This window comes from Fusarium keratoplasticum, chromosome 10 (genome assembly GCF_025433545.1).
Source record: "Fusarium keratoplasticum isolate Fu6.1 chromosome 10, whole genome shotgun sequence".
In the NCBI taxonomy this organism is placed as follows: Eukaryota; Fungi; Ascomycota; class Sordariomycetes; order Hypocreales; family Nectriaceae; genus Fusarium; species Fusarium keratoplasticum.
This window is the reverse complement of record NC_070538.1, coordinates 856,599-873,358: the sequence shown is the minus strand read 5'-3', so window position 1 is coordinate 873,358 and position 16,760 is coordinate 856,599. Positions and strand designations below refer to the sequence as shown.

Here is a 16,760-nt window from a genome sequence, read left to right as displayed (position 1 = left end):
ATTCAATCACTTTCAAGTCGTGTACCCAGGTATTATATCAGCCGTTCATCCATCCTTGAAATCCCTCATTAGGCCAGAAAAATCCCGGAAAGTCCTGATCATTATTGGATGACTCAAGGAACTGAAGATCCAAATCAGACTGGGACAGCAAGTCTTGGAACGAAGGCTCCGTCAGGGCCATCCTAGCCGTGTCCGTGGGTGCATCGAATATTCTCGGGTCGTGGAAAGAGAATGGCCCCCCACGCATGGCCATTGAATCAGGCTCTCGGTTATCCTGGCCTGCTTGATTTCTTTCTGCAGCGATGCTGTCAAGGGCGGCTCTGGTGGCTTCCATGCTTTTCAAGAACTCTCTCGCGATGAAATTGCCGCTCTCGTCGAGCTGCTTGAGTATTTGCATCGCAGCATCAAAGTCATCACTATCGCTTTGAGACTCGTTTGTATGAGATAGACTAGCTATGGCGAGGACGATGGATGATGAGAAGAGGTGGTGAACGTAGGAAACATCGAAGGTGGGAAAGGATCCGTTAATCCATGACTCTACCAGAAGTCGGCAAGACCGTCGAGCACATTGGATGCAGGCATCTGATAGAGTCAGAGCAACCTCGCCGATGAGAGGGCGGTCTTCCTCGATAGACTTGCGAGCCTCTCGACGCATACGAAAGACATACAGCACAATTGGTCTCGCGGCCCGGATTAGACACTGCATGGGTTAGGGGAGTGTTTAACAATGGATATATGTAACTCAACTGACCTGGTTAAAAAAGAGATGCAAAGCGGTGATGGGTGCTGTCGCGTTAGGGGGAAGTTCCTCCATGGCAGCCCGCAAAGAGTCTGGTAGGCCTTGAAGCCAGCTTGTCAGATCTCTCAGCGCTTGCTGAACCCTACTAGAGAAGGAGGTGCGCTGATTCTTCCGGCTGTAGATCAACGACGCAATCTGAGCGGCGAGATTGGTCAACCGGTGGTTAGCCGTCAGATACTCGGCGTCTGCAAAGTCTTCAGCCGCACTTTCAGCAGATAATCCCTCAATAGAAGGCGGATCAACGTCGATGTCCTCGTCTCTTATAGAAACCGGCTGGCCGATCTGAGCTCCCCAGAAGCGGTCAAGAGTATACACCGACCACCATATTCTCTTCCGGTGCTCTTGCTTCTCGCGGTCCGGCATCAGAGACAGGGGCACATTTTGGTGAAGGCCAATCATGGTGCTGAATTTGACAGCAGATCCAATCATGCAGTATGCGTTATATCGCCGATTCATAGCCAGAGTGTATAACGACTGTCTGATATTAGCATTGCACCTCTAGGAAGGGTGAAATCCTTACCAGCATCAAGATGACCTCAACACAGTCAATGCGAGGTTGTTCGGTAAGGACCCGCAGGAACCGACTGGCGCGTACATAGTAAGCAATACCAGGAAGTTGGTTCTTGTCCTTGGTAGGCGATGTTCTCGTTGAGTAGACCTCACCCAAGGCAAACAGGACAAAGAGCTTGCACTCAGATACAAGATCACACATGTCAGGGTTGTGAATAGCTTGCTCCAGTAAGCGTTGTGTAGCGCTCCTTCGAACGAGATAGTAGCGCTTGCATACTGTGTTCAGTGCCACCTTGAGCAAGAAGCGGGCTCTTGATGCAGGCGGCCAGGGGCAAGGGGTGTTCCATGACGATGTCAATGCTTCGTCGGTCACATTTTCGGTGCGTGGAATATGTCGTTGCGATTTTCCGGAGAGCTCTTGACGGAATCTAGTGGCGAAGGGGGCATCTGCAGCTTCTTCAATAAGCATAGGCATCTCGGGAGTCAACGAGAAGAACCAGGGACGGTCCTCGAGAATCGGGTTCCGAATAGAGTCGTCGGTCTCTGGGGCAGGTCTTGTCTGGTCAACAACAACAGTCGCTTCAGGATTGGCTGGTAATGCACCCGTGTCGACGTTTACGACAGAGGCGGCAGGCGATTCCTGGTTGACAGCATCGCCATCTGAGACGAAAGACTGAGCTCTGGTCTCGTGACGCCGAGGCGGTGTTGAGTTGGCAACTTCAGGGGTATGAACCGCTTTTCTAAGAGTATGAATCTCTTCCAGTAGTTCATCGATATAGCTAGCCCATTATTAGTAGTTATCTCAAGGGACTGTTGACTTGCTTCCATACCTCTGATCGACCTTCACTCGCCTGATGCGCCTTGGATAGGAGCATTCAGCGCCGATATTGGCCTGTAGACAGTTGGCACAAGGGGTGCCGCCTGAGCATTTCACTTTGCGAGCATGACATTTTCGGCAACTGAAAACGTTAGTAAAGATCCGCCCCATTGGTAAGTAGTAACTCGTCGCAGACATACGCAATGCGTGCGTTCTTCGGCGTTGCCCTTGAGGCTCCGATAGAACGCCGAAGTCGCTGGCCCTCAGGCTCTGGTGTTTCAGACATGAGTATTACAACAGTGATGGATCGCAATAAGGGTTGGTTGATCGGATATGACCAGAAGGATCCGAGAGCTGAGATGATGGATCAAGTTTGAAGACGTGATGAGGTTCTAAGCCGTACTCGGCAAGGACGAACGGAAGACCGAAGTGTGATGATGACTAAGGCAGAAAATTCGGCTCCAATATGACACCACCGAGCCGCAAGCCAGCAGCGAGGTAGGACAACCGAGTCTGGTTAGAGCGGGAATGTCTTTTTGTGAGGAACCTTTGATTGGTCAAAGTGAGTCAAAGAGCAAAGAGGTAACAGTGGAAAACCGGCATCTCTGGCAACAAAAAGGCACTGTTGTGATGACTTGATCACGGCCGTTACTGGAACATGAGATTTCAGCGCAAAATGCAAAAAGAAATGATGAGACTGGGACTCGAACCCAGGAGGATTGCTCCATCAGGAATCTTAGGTTGTTAAGGTGACCTTAACCTGACGCCATAACCAACTCGGCCATCTCACCAACCTTATTGGATGCAAGGAGAACCAATTATGAGACCCTATATCGTAGCATAGCTAATAACAACATTGCCGACGATCGGCAGTACCCTTGGCATGTTGGGCTCAGGCAAGGACAGATAGACTTATTCTTATCAGCTCTCTAATATGAGTCCCAGGAAGAGGAGTTTCAATCGGAGTCGAGCGGGCTCTCCGAGGCTATTCTTAGTGGTGTTGATCCCTGAACGTTGGACCGTTCTAGCACCTTGCAGCTGGCCACCATTTTTGTGTAGCTTCAAAAAGATAGGAACTATGCAATAGAATCAGTGATATGAAGGGATTACCCAGTTATTCACTCCCTTTCTCACACAGATATAGTGTCTTGAGTACGCCTAGCAAACACCGACACTGTTGAGGGTGTGGCATGATATTCCGAAACCCGCTTCCTTTGCAACTCGCAACTCCTGACGCATCCTACCCGGAGCAACCAGTGATAAAATCCAAGATATTGCCCTCCCTCTTACCCTCCATCTACCCAAAGGAACACGATCAAGACAATTGCTCCACGTAATTTGCCTCCACAGCACCAACAAACTCGTCCCTGTACTTCACCACATAATCAAGCGTCGCATTCCCCAGAAGCACCATCAGCTCCAGTGTCATGTCTCGCCACTTTCCCGGTACGGCCTCGCTTCTGTAGCTCCTCTCAAGCCAGATCTTGGACTCGTCGACCGAGAAGTTGACAGTGCAGAGCTGCTTCACGTCTGCATATGCGAGATTAGTCGTGCTCACATTAGTGTTAGGATACTCACTGTCGTTCATACGAGACGGGGGGTCATTATCTTGGCAGGAGTAGAGTGATTGCTCAAACTCACGCTTGCCAGAAGAAGTCCAGCCAACGCCGTGTACGCTGACAAGAACATTGACACTCAATATTGATCCTTCGTCAACTTTCTCGCCCTAAACACCTGACGTTAGAAGCTATGTGATTAGAAGTTGAGGGGAAGAACGCTTACTCGTCGTAGTAGCCATTGCATCTGGTTACCTGCGTAATACTTGTTGGTCGACGGATCGAGAAACCGATCGGCCCAGAGATGCCGGGAGGGGTCAAAAGGAACAGAGACAGGTACTCCATAGCTGTACTTTGAGATCCTCCCCGTGACAGTAGGTGCTTGGGCCGACGAAGCACCAGGCTTCACATTCGCATGTTCAAGGCCCCAACGGCAAGCACCTCTACAGATTGCACTCCATCTACCAGCATAGGTCAGTATTGAGCATGGGGGAAATCTGAGGGCTCTGCTTACGCTCCATCGACTTGGAGAATGGAGATGTCTTGTGATGAGTATGACTGCTCGAGTCGATGGTGGAGATACTTGCTTGAACCGAAGCCACCGACAAGAAGGATGGCTTTGACCCCGAGGCCATTGGAAGCCACCTCGTCAATCTGGTTTTGAACCAGAGTGTCGATTTGACCGCAGACGTGATCAAATACAGTCCGCAGCATGGAGCTATAGCATGACTGTTAGCTAAGAAGCCCCTCTCAGTGTTGATCTCATCTCACTGTTTCAAGCCGATTGTCTCGTCAAGAATCCCCTCATTTTCATTGTCCTCAACTCCTCGTAGGTCCACTGAGTACTCCTTGGTCGACTCGAGGGTAAAACATCGCTTGACGCCATACTCAAACACCCGCAGCATCTTTTTCTTGTCGATCTCCCTGATGCCACTGTACTGAACTTCGCCCACCAGTGTCTTGACGCATTTCTCAAAACACTCGTCCATGTACGTTGAGCCGCAGAGACCACCTAGGAACTGTTAGGTTGCATATGACAGTAGAAGCAGTAAAAGATCCACGTACCGTCCCCAATGGCGCACTCTTCGATCTCGAGGGGGGAGATGCTGTTGATCTTGTAACTAATGAGGTCCTATCGCGTTTAGCTTCCCATCTAAACCGAGTACGAGATATTTCGACGTACTACAGTACCACCACCAGCATCGCAGACAACGAACACGTCTCCTTTCTATGCAAATCAGTTTGACGAGATGTGGTGCAAGAATAAGGGCATACCTTTAGTGACTCTTCCTCGGCCTTGTCATGTAACGTTGCCAGGGCGGCAGCTTCAGGCTCAGTCACCAACTGGATATCCTGGGGAAGACCGGCCTTCTTGGCCGCTTTGAGCGTCTTGTCCTTGGCGACATGGGACCACATGGCCGGCACCGTCAGCACCACGTGAAGGTCAAAGTTCCTTTCCCAGTCATTATCGCCCACGCGCTTGCGGATATCCTCCTTGGTGTACTTCCAGATCTGCTCAAGGTAGTCGCTGACGACCTCTTCTACTGTCTTGTCGACCTTACCCAAAAGGTTGCTGCTATTCTGGACCTGCTGCGTCTTGTTCGAGTACTTGGAGTTTGGCTCTAGGAGGATCTTGATCCAGCGAAAGGCCTCTTCTTTGAGACCAACCTCATAGCCCCAGTTCACGACGCGGCCATTCTTGTAGGATATCATTGATGGGACTTTGTCGGCGTTGGCATTAGTAGCCGACGGATTAGGCCAGTCGGTGATGAGTCTAATCTTCTTGTGACCTTCGTTGATGGCCCAAGACACACCGGAGTATCTAATGAGATCCTTGTTAGTCCTGGGTAACTCAAGTTGAACGGGAGGACTTGCGTCGTCCCAAAGTCGATCCCGACGATAATCTCGGAGCTCAAAGACGAGGGCATCTTGGTGAGTGGGTATGTTGGAGTACCAGGTTGTGCTTGAAAGGCAACTGAAGCCACTAAGAGTAGAGAATGGTAAGGGACTGGTCCCTTGTGGGTTTGTACCAAGAGTTACCAAGAGTTTTGGGTATGATTTACCAAACGACCCAGTATTAAGCTCCCTTCTGCAATTTAAAGCAGGCTTCCCGCACGGCCGTGGGCTACAAACATGTCTGTACCACTGAGCCTTGTGCTAAAAGCCTTCCAGTCTGCCGACTGAGGCTGTACACCTAAAAGTCCTGACATCATGCGTCTGGCATGAGGGCATAGAGCAAGAGCTGACAACACGAGACACACGCTTCAGCTGCCCCCGGGCTGAAAGTCGCCAAGACACAGGGAATCAGGCATTTTCCCAGGTATTTGGGGTAATGCTGTATTCGTCATCGCTGCAGAGCCTCGTCTGCTGCCTACACCTGGCGTGGTTGGTCCATTAACCGAGGTTGTCACCACAGACTATTGATTCACTCTCGTATGAAGAGGTGGCTCGCGTGGGGTGGTCTTGGCTTGAAAACACGCGATACCTGAACGCCATCTTGAGCATGCTTCAAATTGTCAAGAGTTTCACTCAATGTACGAGGTATATGTCATGTACCAGCAGTCAGGCAAGGCATTCTCGCCTAACTTGATCTGCCTTGAACATGAGAGTTCTACCGGTACTCACATGTCAATGCTGGTGTCCTCCCTGCCCTGCATTGCCCCCTAGTGGTCCTAGATTCCCTAAGGCTGAACCTGCGGTTGGTATGGTGCAACATAAATCGCCAGGGACAGTGGCATTGTTTCGGCCACATGTCGCACATCAATCGCATCTCTCGATTGTCTAAACATCAATTGTCAAAAACGGTACCAACTCTGCTTCGTCTTACCATGCGCTCTCGCCAAGAAGCAGCCTTCAACAATGATTGCTCGGTCAAAGCAGATGGCATGAGCATGATTGTTGTCATGGGCGTCACTGGTTCTGGCAAGAGTTACTTGATCAACCGTCTTGCTGGAAAAGAGGTTGTTGCTGAAGGAGAGGACATATACTCATGTAAGTAACTCTCCTGAGCTCCCAATTAGCGCAGTCTGACCAAGTACTCCCAGGCACTCAGGACTGCCAGATGGTTCCAGTCACCATTGGCAATTCTAAGGTGCTGTTGATTGACACCCCTGGATTCGATGATCCTGATAGACCCGACGCGGCGATATTGAACGATATTGCCCGCGTACTGGCCGCTCAGTATTCTCTCGGGTTCGAGCTCAGGGGCATCATCTACGTCCACAGAATCACAGACATCCGCTATTCAGGTTCCAGCGTCAAGACTTTCGAGATCTTCAAGAGAATCTGCGGCGAGGAAGCGCTCAAGAACGTACTTCTCGTTACCAGCCGGTGGAACAAGATTGATGAAGCGACAGGGGCTTCTCGCGAGCGCCAGCTCAGAGAGACGTTCTGGGCGTACATGCTCGGACGAGGTTCCTGCATGAGCCGCTTCCACGGCGACCACCCATCCGCCGTCGGGCTCGCAAGCCAGCTCCTTATCAAGGACCCGGTGGTGCTGCGTCTCCAGCATGAGATGATCGATGAGGGAAAAGACCTCAACGAGACAAGCGCGGGCTCTTTTGTCGACGACGGCCTGGAAAAGCTCCGTGAAGAACACCTCAGAGAGATTGAAGCTCTAGAGAATCTCAAGAGGGAGCTAAAAGAGTCTGATCGCGCAATGAAGCGCCAGATGCAGGCCGACTGGGAGCGAGAGCGGGCCCGCCTCCGCGAGACGGAGGAGCAGCAGGTCAGTCTCCGGCGGGACGTCTACCAAGAGGTCCAGAGCAAGATACAGGACGAGACTGAGACCGAGTCCAGTGGCCTTAGTCGGCTTATACCGCTCATTCCGGCGTCTCTGGGTCTGCTAGGCATGTTTGTGGGCCTCCCCCCGGGCTCGGTCGAGCAGCTCTCGTCGATCTTTCTGAACGTGATTTGTCCTGGACCGCCTTTTTTGGTCTGAGGGCGGGGAGGTGAGAGGTAATGCCTACGATGATTGGGGGTATTCATGGAAGGCTCGAAATCGAGGCTGGTTTTAGTGTTCGTGCAGTTTGTCAGTAGATACCTAGATAATCTGATGGTTACGGAGAGTATTTTTACATGCAAGCACCTACTAGTAGTTGCTTTCTGCAGAGCTGTCTACATTTAGAGCGCAGAAATTAACAGCACAATATCTCGGTAACGGTGATTACGACATTGAGTTCAATGCCGTCATTTTGTTTTGCATCTCGTCCTCTTCTGTCAAGTACTTTCTACAACTATGAAACAAAGTGTAACCGGAACCACGAACTCAAACGTGGAAAAAATGGGATGTCTTCATTGGAATACACTCAGCCTGAGTTGCACATCCAACAAGGTAGAATCACGAGCTCCAAATTGGATTCGACAACAACCCCGAGCTAAATCAGAATCATACGGCAATCACTCGAGGCAGAATCTCAAGGTAACGGGACAGTTGTTGAGTCCGAGACATCAGCTGTCACACGTAATAGAACTGGCGATGAGCATTACAGCCTGTTCCAACGGGGCGTATTGAATCCAATACTTCCCTCACCTGACCTCAGCCGCACCCAACGCCATTGGCTTCACTGTCAGCTCCGCAGGGCTGAATATGCTGTCTCTCTATGGTCGCCACGTTTGCGTGTTCCCTGGTCTTGGCGGTACCTGTCAAGTACTCTTCGTGCAAGGATCGCCACGTAACAAGGCAGACTTACAGACATCCTAGAACCTGGTGATCGGGGCAGATTACAGAGCAGAAGAAGAGGCTCAGGGAGAATAAGGAACTCAAAAGTCTCGCAAGGGCTCCAGATGCTTCCAGCTAAAACTCACCTTCCAATGTGTCTAGTCTTGAACCTCGGCATAAGCATCCTCTCGTATCATTATATCATTCCATAAATATTCACCATGCTTGGAAGAGACACACCTCCCCGTCAGGAACAATCCCGCTATTCTCAGCGAGGTCCGGAGAGACAAGGCTACGAGTATGAGATTGACGATGAGGAATCCTATCACCAAGCCAACAACCGTGGCCAGCCCAAGGCCCACGTCTCCAGTTCGAGCAGCCGGAAGCATCATTCCGGGCGTCCTTCAAATCCACCGCCTCCCTCAGGGCGGAGCGGCGAGTCATCCGGGTATTCCGGTGTCTCCGCTGGAGGTGGCCGTGATCCCAGATACGATGACGGATTTCGCGGCTCACACAAGGCAGCACCTTGGATACCTATTCCCCAAAGCGTAAGACAGGAAGAAAAACTTCACATTAACAGAGACTAAAACCAGCAGGTGCGTGGTTATTTCTCGCCAAATACCAATGACCGTCGTGATGATGCACCACAGAAGCCACCATCTCGGCAACAGCTGAATTGCGAAATCGAGTCCCTCCAAAAGGGCAATAAAATACTCGAGGATCATGTACAGAACCTTAAGAGCGAGTGCAGTCGACTCAAGAATCGCGTCGAAACGATGCAGTCGGCACAAGACGCCCAGGAGAGCCACCTCAGTCGTCAGGAGCAAGATGACTCCATCCGTCAACAATTCAATAATGTCTTTCAACCTATCAAGAACTGGTCGGCCAAGTTCTGCAGGGATGCCTCACGGCCTGTCAACGTGAGCTGCATCTCTCCCGCTGTGACACCGCTGATCCAAAGAGTTCTTCCCGGCATACGCAGTCTCGACGAGTTACCAGATTTCCTGCCGGTCGGTGACAAGAAACGCCGCAGAATGTTCATCAGGGGCTGGGTCGCCTTAAACGTGTCGGTTCGAGTCCTACAAGATTTCAACCAAGAGGAGTTTGAGACCGACCTGTGGTTGCCCAAGGTGGAGAGGGACGCTATCAGAAGCCTAGAAGCCACGTTCATTTCTTCTGGTGAGCTTCCGTCGTTCTTTGGATTACAGAATTACAGTCATCTAAGAGCCGCAGGTAAAGAAATCAGTCAATCCTCTTATCACCAGTGGAGGGCCCTCACGTTTGCTCTCCTCGACAAGACTTTCCACTCGCGCCCCTGGGCACAAGACAGTACCGAGACATTGGATGACGCTGTGCGAAAGACATTGGAAGTGATAATGCCTATGGCCTTCCCGGCCGCTGACTTGTCCGAGCTAGAGCACATCCTCTGTGAGAACGTCTTCGTGCCCGCCGTTGAGCTGTCTCAAGTCCTGCGCCGTCAACGAGCGGACTGGTATTCACGCTTTCCGCACATTGAAGCGACCACTGTCCCCCTTGGGGACGAATACATCCAGGCTTATCCCTTCCAACCAGACCAGATGACAGACGTGGATAGTCTTGAAGAGGATGAAGATGAGCCTAGACAGAACCACCGTTTCAAAGCTGTCGACATTATCATCCTTCCGGGTCTTTACAAGTGCGGTAACAATGACGGCGAGCAATATGAAATAAATTCCATGGTGGAAAAGGCTCAGGTCTCGTGTACCGAAATTCTGTATGAGGGCAAAGAGCCCCTTGTGTAGAGGACATGTTTGGGTCATGGCGAGTTTTGCGATGTTTCTATTAGAAAGTGTGTTTTATCCCGAATAAAGCTGTGTGTGTATGTGCGTAGGTGCATTGAGTTGATATTGTTATTGCTGATATCAGAATGGAGAGCAGGTTGCTTTCATCACGAGTGATGAAAGAATGTTCATCAAGGACTCGAGGCAAAGTGTTAACTGTTGAGCACAAATACATTTACCAAACTAAGGTATTGAGCATGATAGCTTGATTGTGTTAACAACTATATTTCTCTTGCTGGGTTGCCTCGATCTGACCTTTAGGTGTGTAATGAGGTTAAACTACTTGGATGCTCAACACAGCCGGCACTTGGTACAAAAGTCGGCAAGACTTGACCCGTACTGCCACACGAATAGATTGAATGTGATCCAATCAAGGCCACGTTTGCTACCTTCCACTGGCTAGTTGGCTCTGAAATGACAATACTAGAGAAATGATTGATGTGTACAGGGTTGACTTCTAACATGACCCTATTGATGGCCAACAGACAGGTATGCATTCACACGCCAACCTCAGGCTGGTGGCAGATACTAGGAATTAAAACCCCTTCTCCTCTGTGGTAGTAAACCTTGATAATTATTGCGCTGTTGAGGTTACGGCCTACAGCCTATCACTACCTACTTACACTCTTGAAACTCATCGTTGATCGTGGAGACGTCATGTTGCCATGTCCAACTCTAAAATATAATTGAAGCACACCCCCTCGCTCAACGGGACACATTCTCTCTCAAGCCCTTGGTCCTGAGCGTAAACTTGGCATCGCCCTCCCCAAATGGCAACGAGAGGTTGTCGTCTGGGCTGTCAATGATGGAATTATCCCTAGTGTGTCCGTTCGTCTTCAGCAGGGCTGTCCTCAAGGCGTCGCTGTGCTGATTCATCATCTCGCTGTCAACGCTTCCTCTTCGGCTCTCTGTTATACTGCCTCCATCGCCATCCATCTGGCCTGACATGGTCGACATCCGTCCCTTCAGTCTACCAGCCCACAGGCCACGAACACCACCTTTTTTGCGCTCGGGGACTTGGTCAGTGCCAGCGCTGCACACATAGAGCAGGTACTCTAGATTGGGGAGCGAATGGCGGATATCAACAACCCGGAGACCTTGGGATGCACAGAGAGCCTCGATGTCTTTGTTGAGGAGGAACCAACCATACTCAAAACGCCACTGGCCTGCCGTAGAACCACCCCGTGGTAGATACAGAGGAAACTCTCTCCGCGAGACCTGCTTGTCTGACAGCTGAGAAATGTGGTCGCGGGCGTATGAGCGAGAGCCGAACCAGTCGAGAGGGTAGGGCAGCGGGTGGGATAGGTAAAACTGCAAATGATGGGTAAGCATTGTTGCATACCCAAGTCCAGCGGACAAGACATCCTCAGGGATCTGCTTCGCCGTAGCAGCATCGTACGTCGAGTTTGGGAGAGGAAGATTGCAGATCTTGAAAGAAAGCGCTGGCGAGTTCGGTATGGGAGTTATGGGGAATATATCGGCGAGGTCGGAGCATATGCGTCTTCGTTGACCACGGATCTGTTGCTGTGTCGTTTCGAGAAGCTGTTTGGAAGCTTCCAACTGCTCCTTGTTGTTGGCAATATCCTCCTCGGCCTTGGCTTGAAGCTCTCTTCCCCTGGCGATGGCCTCTCTCCGACTTTGGAGCGACTCTTGTAGTTCATCCCGTCTCTTTTGCGCTTGTTGATTTGCGCGCCGTTGCACAGCGACGTACTTTTCCACCAGCGAAGCCGACTCGCGCGCTGTCCCCGATCTGTCCTTTGGCCTCGAAGCTAATATCTGATTTATCTCCTCCATGAGTCGTTGTTGAGTCTCTATCGCGTCCTCGATCGAGCTTTCTAGGTTGGCCAGCTTCATAAGTGTACTATATGACGACGTGGCCATTGGCGGAGCTTGTTTGGGTTCCGAGATCTTATTCGGGAAATCGAGTGAGTAAACGCCATCTTCAAGGTGGAATACGAGAGCGTTCGGGGGAAAGTTTCGGTCTAGGAGCGTGCCTATAAAGTTGAGTCGACGAAGGTCTATCGATTCCTCGAGCAGGAAGATCCACGACGTGTGTTTCGGTCGGCGCACCCATACGCGGACAGTCAAGGCGCAACTTCTCGAGATGGTCGAATCGCTGTTCTCGAGGCTGAAGAACCTAAAGTTAAAGTTCTACTGCGTAGTCAGATGTCTGCTCAGCTTGGGGGTGTCTACGCATCTTACCGCCGCCTTCTCGCGCACTTCGCTTATGTAGACGGGATCAGTCTCCCCTTCGACGTGCAGCGAGTAAAAGACATCCCCAACCGACTCCTCAATCAACGTCTCAAGCTTCTTCTGCCTCGCGACGGGGTTCGCATGCGCCAGGCTCAAGCTTGTTCTCCTCTTCTGCTGGGGTCGCAAAGCATCAGGCCGCGTACCATCCTTCCTCAAGCTCTCCGACGATCGCGACGGATGCAATTGGCTGGTCTCTCTCACTACGGGCAGCTTCTTGGGACTCGTATTCAGATCGGCATCGTCGGCAGTCCTGAGATTCGTCGGCGCAAAAGACAGGTTGCGCAGCCAGACTCCGCGCAAGTGGCGGAGCTTGCGATTGCGGGCGAGGAGACGGGGGCGACGGGGTTCAGCGAGAGAAGACATGGTGACGATAGCATGCTGCGAGTGCGCGCAGCTGATAAGTGTAGCTGACTATGACATTGGACGAGTAAAGAATACGGATCGAGGGTGAAGGCGAGAAACGGGGGCTATATCTTGGTTGTTGACGTGGTGGTCCAGGAGAGGAGGCGTCATGGAGGTATGGGAAGCTCGGAGCTTAAACTCGAGGTCACGAGCCGCGATAGTTGCAACTCGGCTATAGCGATTGCGACACGAGGGTAATGATTGTCTTGCGAAACAACACAAACAGGTTTAATTGTCATAGATGAAGTAGAATTTGATGTCTATGGATTATTCCAATTTATAATTATCACTATTGTTGGTCAAATGGAGCCAAGAAACATCAACCCACTACACTGGATCCCCTACAGTCACCGCACAATGAATGCCATGTCACATCTCACATCAAAGTGGGAACTTAATTATCATCGACAAAAGGAAACATGTATTAAGTCTAAACTGTAAATGCCTAAAGTTTGTGAAAGAAATGAAATATCATCCGGCTGGATGTTTGTCCAAATGCGGTGTTTGTACCTCCCAATTGCCTGTACACCTTTCATATCCCAGCCAGTAAAGCCGTCAGTCGTCACCATGTTTTTGCAATCTTGCACCGGTTAGTTGCGGATGAAGGAGTAACAGTCCTTCTTCTCCTCGAGGTACTCCTCCTCGCAGGGCTCAGTCTCGGGGGCGACCATGTAGTGGCAGTTGCCGCTCTCGGCAGTCTGGTCGAACTGGATGGCAGCGCAGACGAGGATGTGGGCGATGTCACCGCGCTTGGTGCCGGAGTGGATGGTCTGGAGAGCGCCCTGAGCCTGGCAGATGGCGAGGCAGTGGTTGACGTCGTTGGCGTGCTCCTGCTTGGTGCGGGTAATGTACTCCTTCTTGAAGCCCTTGTTGCAGATGGGCTGGTAGTGGCTGCTGAGGTCCTTCTTGCTGTACTGAGATCCGGGGCCGTAGCTAGGAGTTCCATGGCCGTTGTTGCTGCCAGAACCGTTGCCAGATCCAGAGCCATTGCCGCTTCCATTGCCAGATCCGTTACCAGAGCCGTTACCACTTCCGTTGCCGGATCCGTTGCCGTTTCCGGACCCGTTTCCATTGCCACCGTTGTTAGATCCGTTGCCCGATCCGTTACCAGATCCGTTGCCGCTGCCGTTGTCGTTGCCTCCGTTGTTGGAGCCGTTACCGCTTCCATTGCCAGATCCGTTGCCGTTACCGCCGTTGTTCGAGCCATTGCCGTTGCCTCCGTTGTTAGAACCATTGCCGTTTCCGCCGTTGTTGCCGCCGTTGCCATTGCCGTTCTCACCATCCTTGTCCTTGGGAGTGGTCAGGATATCGAGATCGATGGCTGCCTCATCCTCATCGGCCTCGCCACCAACGTCGAGGTCCAGGAGATCTTCAAGGTCCAGGCCATCCTCACCCAGGAGACCGTCCAAAAGGCCAGGCACAACGCCATCCTTGCCCAGAAGGCCATCCAGGAGACCACGGCGCTTGTGGGTCGCGACATCGACATCGATGGTGGCCTGGTCGGTATCCTTCTTGCCGCCGACGTCGACGTCAAGAAGGCGGTCGCTGCGTCGGGCGTGGGTAAGAACATCGACGTCGATAGTAGCCTGATCGGCATCCTTCTTGCCACCGACATCGACATCGACGAGGCGGTCGGATCGGCGCTTGAGATCGATGAGAGGCTTGCCGTTGAGGTCAAGGCGGAGAAGACCATCGGGGCCGAGGAGGTTGAGGTTGGCCAGAGGAGGCTTGCCATCCTTGTTCTTGCCAAGGTTGAGGTTCACGAGGCCATCCTTGCCGCCGACCTTGAGATCAGCCAGGGAGCCATCCTCGCCGACGTCGAGACCAAGGAGAGGGTCGACGGTCATGCCATCCTTGTCCTCGTCGATGTGCTCGCTCTCAGGGAGCTCACCAGTGATGTGGAGGTACTTCTCAAGATCCTCCTTGCTGAGAAGGCCGAGGAGAACAAGCATCTGGATGTCGTGGATGACAGTGTTCTTCTTGCACACCTTCTCAGGAACCTGGTAGCAGTTGTCGGTGCTGCATCCTCGGCGGTAGTGGACCGACTTCTGAGGAGTGGTGGGGGTGACAGTGATGTACTTGTCCTTGGCCTCGACCTTGTTGGGCTTCTTGGTGATGATGTCGAGGGTAGGGCAGATGCTCAGGTCGATGAGGGTAGAGACGTCGAGGAGGCAACCGGTCTCACGGCTGATGACCTCGAGCTGGGAAATGATGTTGGAAGGCATCTTGAGATTAAAAGTTGTAGTTGGTTTGTAGTCGAAGGAGTGACTGAAGTGTGTATTAAAGAGTGAATGAAGAGGAGAGTAGAGTAGATGAGATGAGATGATTGTGAGTGATGGTGATGATGAGATTTGAGTTTGGGAGGAACTACCATCCCATTATATACCCCGGATCTCGCAACCCAAAGCCCCTCGAAGCTCTCACAAGAATCCGATCCTGGCAGCAAGACCCTCCATTCTGAGACCTCTCTATTCCGCGTCCGAAGCTAATCTCGGTCGATTGATCATAGACTCCCTAGTCAATCTCGGGTCACAACTAACCAAGAGATTGATCCTTCACCAAAGCCTCCTCGAGGAAAAGAAACAATCCCGCCGATCGTAGAGAAGCGAAGTCTGCGGGATGGATATCCAGGAGGTCGGCCTAGCTGTGCCTCCGAGACAACAACTCCAGCCGACAATGAGTGTCTCATTGGCGCTGGGCCGCAGCGGATCTCGCTGCTTCAGAGTGTGGTCAGTGTCGATGGAGGCATTGCTCAATTGCATAGACAATCGCAAGCCCACGATAGCCTCAATGCCATCACTTCAATCCCTCTCATCAACTTCAATCACGCTCAATCCCACTCACCTCTTCCCCTCCACAGCTCCCTCATGACGTATCTCACGCAAGGAGTTTCCCCGTCCCTGAAAATCGCCCTTACCCGCAAAAGCAAAGTTTGCCAGCCCCCCGAACCGATGATCGACAATGCGAAACACCAAAAAAACGCATTGATTCAACCGAACCCTACCGAAAGGGTTCCTGACAGGTCAAAAATAGCGAGACGGCACGATACTAGCTCCAAGACAATACAGAGGGGCGAACCCCATTGTGACGGGTCCCCCCTGCAGCTGAGACAGAAACAAGTCTATTGTTCATCTCGGCGTCACGGAAAATCTAGTGGCGCCCTTGTTTGCTTTGCTTTGTGTGAATCGCTTCAGCTTAGTATCCCCCTCTCGTTCTATCCCGTCGACCAGGCCCTTGGCCCCCTCCAACTTATGGTCTTAGGGTATCCAAGTTGTCCGTCTGCTCAAGCAGGTTCACCAGCGGCAGGAACAGGCTCTCTCCCTGCTCTCCCTGCGACACGGCTGGTAGAAGCTGCTTCAGGTCGTCCCATGTCTTCCAGTACCATCCGTCGCACTTCTGTGGCTCTAGTACCTGCGTTGTGGGTTAGTCAGGTGAGCGCGCGGGAGGAGTAGCTCATATTGAACGTACCTGGGGTTGTGCCGTCTTGTCCTCCATCTCGCAGAGGACGAAAAGGGTGATGTAGTGCTTTTCCTCCTTTTCGAATACGTCGTTTGTCACAGCGACGACCTTGACGCCTTTGACCTTGAGGCCTGTCTCCTCGAGGGTTTCGCGCTCAGCGCACACGAGGATGCTCTCACCATAGTCGAGATGGCCGCCAGGGAGTTGCCAGGTGCCTATGTCCCTATTAGTTTGTGTGTATTTGCATAGTATCAACGTGACTCACCCGCCCCATGGCTTCCCTTGCGCTTCCCTGTAATCATCTTGCTGTCAGGCCCATAAATGATGGCCGACACGCCAACGCGGGGGATTGGTATAGCTGAGGACATTGCGACTTGGATCAATGCTTGAGCGAAATTGTTAAACCAATGAATGGGCTTGTTCAAAATGAGGTGAATGTAATGACTTCAATGTGAATTGCGGCAGACTACGAGCTGATGAGAAC

General features: G+C 51.7%; 5 protein-coding genes and 1 pseudogene across 6 annotated transcripts, besides 1 other annotated feature; 1 reads left to right on the top strand and 5 right to left on the bottom strand.

The window, feature by feature from the left end:
* Nucleotides 1-37: 37 nt before the first annotated feature.
* On the bottom strand, nucleotides 38-2,412 carry NCS57_01214000 (Zn(2)-C6 fungal-type domain-containing protein; the record flags this gene model as incomplete). Its single annotated transcript, XM_053061819.1, has 5 exons — nucleotides 38-700; nucleotides 752-1,273; nucleotides 1,320-2,088; nucleotides 2,140-2,268; nucleotides 2,327-2,412. The coding sequence occupies 5 exons, from the start codon at nucleotides 2,410-2,412 to the stop codon at nucleotides 38-40; spliced, it is 2,169 nt and encodes a 722-aa protein (XP_052908347.1).
* Nucleotides 2,413-3,441: 1,029 nt separating this feature from the next.
* Nucleotides 3,442-5,610, bottom strand: NCS57_01213900 (uncharacterized protein; the record flags this gene model as incomplete). The annotated part of the gene is made up of 9 exons (XM_053061818.1): nucleotides 3,442-3,656; nucleotides 3,705-3,852; nucleotides 3,909-4,143; nucleotides 4,197-4,400; nucleotides 4,454-4,694; nucleotides 4,748-4,814; nucleotides 4,866-4,910; nucleotides 4,958-5,504; nucleotides 5,558-5,610. 9 exons carry the CDS (start codon nucleotides 5,608-5,610, stop codon nucleotides 3,442-3,444), a joined length of 1,755 nt encoding a protein of 584 aa, XP_052908346.1.
* A 900-nt stretch (nucleotides 5,611-6,510) lies between these two features.
* On the top strand, nucleotides 6,511-7,589 carry NCS57_01213800 (annotated as a pseudogene). Its single transcript has 2 exons — nucleotides 6,511-6,673; nucleotides 6,727-7,589.
* Nucleotides 6,511-7,589: a sequence feature.
* A 3,278-nt stretch (nucleotides 7,590-10,867) lies between these two features.
* On the bottom strand, nucleotides 10,868-12,778 carry NCS57_01213700 (uncharacterized protein; the record flags this gene model as incomplete). The annotated part of the gene is made up of 2 exons (XM_053061817.1): nucleotides 10,868-12,313; nucleotides 12,365-12,778. 2 exons carry the CDS (start codon nucleotides 12,776-12,778, stop codon nucleotides 10,868-10,870), a joined length of 1,860 nt encoding a protein of 619 aa, XP_052908345.1.
* A 629-nt stretch (nucleotides 12,779-13,407) lies between these two features.
* On the bottom strand, nucleotides 13,408-15,144 carry NCS57_01213600 (uncharacterized protein; the record flags this gene model as incomplete). Its single annotated transcript, XM_053061816.1, has 1 exon — nucleotides 13,408-15,144. Exon 1 carries the CDS (start codon nucleotides 15,040-15,042, stop codon nucleotides 13,408-13,410), a length of 1,635 nt encoding a protein of 544 aa, XP_052908344.1. The 5' UTR covers nucleotides 15,043-15,144.
* Nucleotides 15,145-16,066: 922 nt separating this feature from the next.
* NCS57_01213500 (Nudix hydrolase domain-containing protein) lies at nucleotides 16,067-16,644 on the bottom strand (the record flags this gene model as incomplete). Its single annotated transcript, XM_053061815.1, has 3 exons — nucleotides 16,067-16,228; nucleotides 16,286-16,491; nucleotides 16,542-16,644. The coding sequence occupies 3 exons, from the start codon at nucleotides 16,642-16,644 to the stop codon at nucleotides 16,067-16,069; spliced, it is 471 nt and encodes a 156-aa protein (XP_052908343.1).
* Nucleotides 16,645-16,760: the final 116 nt, after the last annotated feature.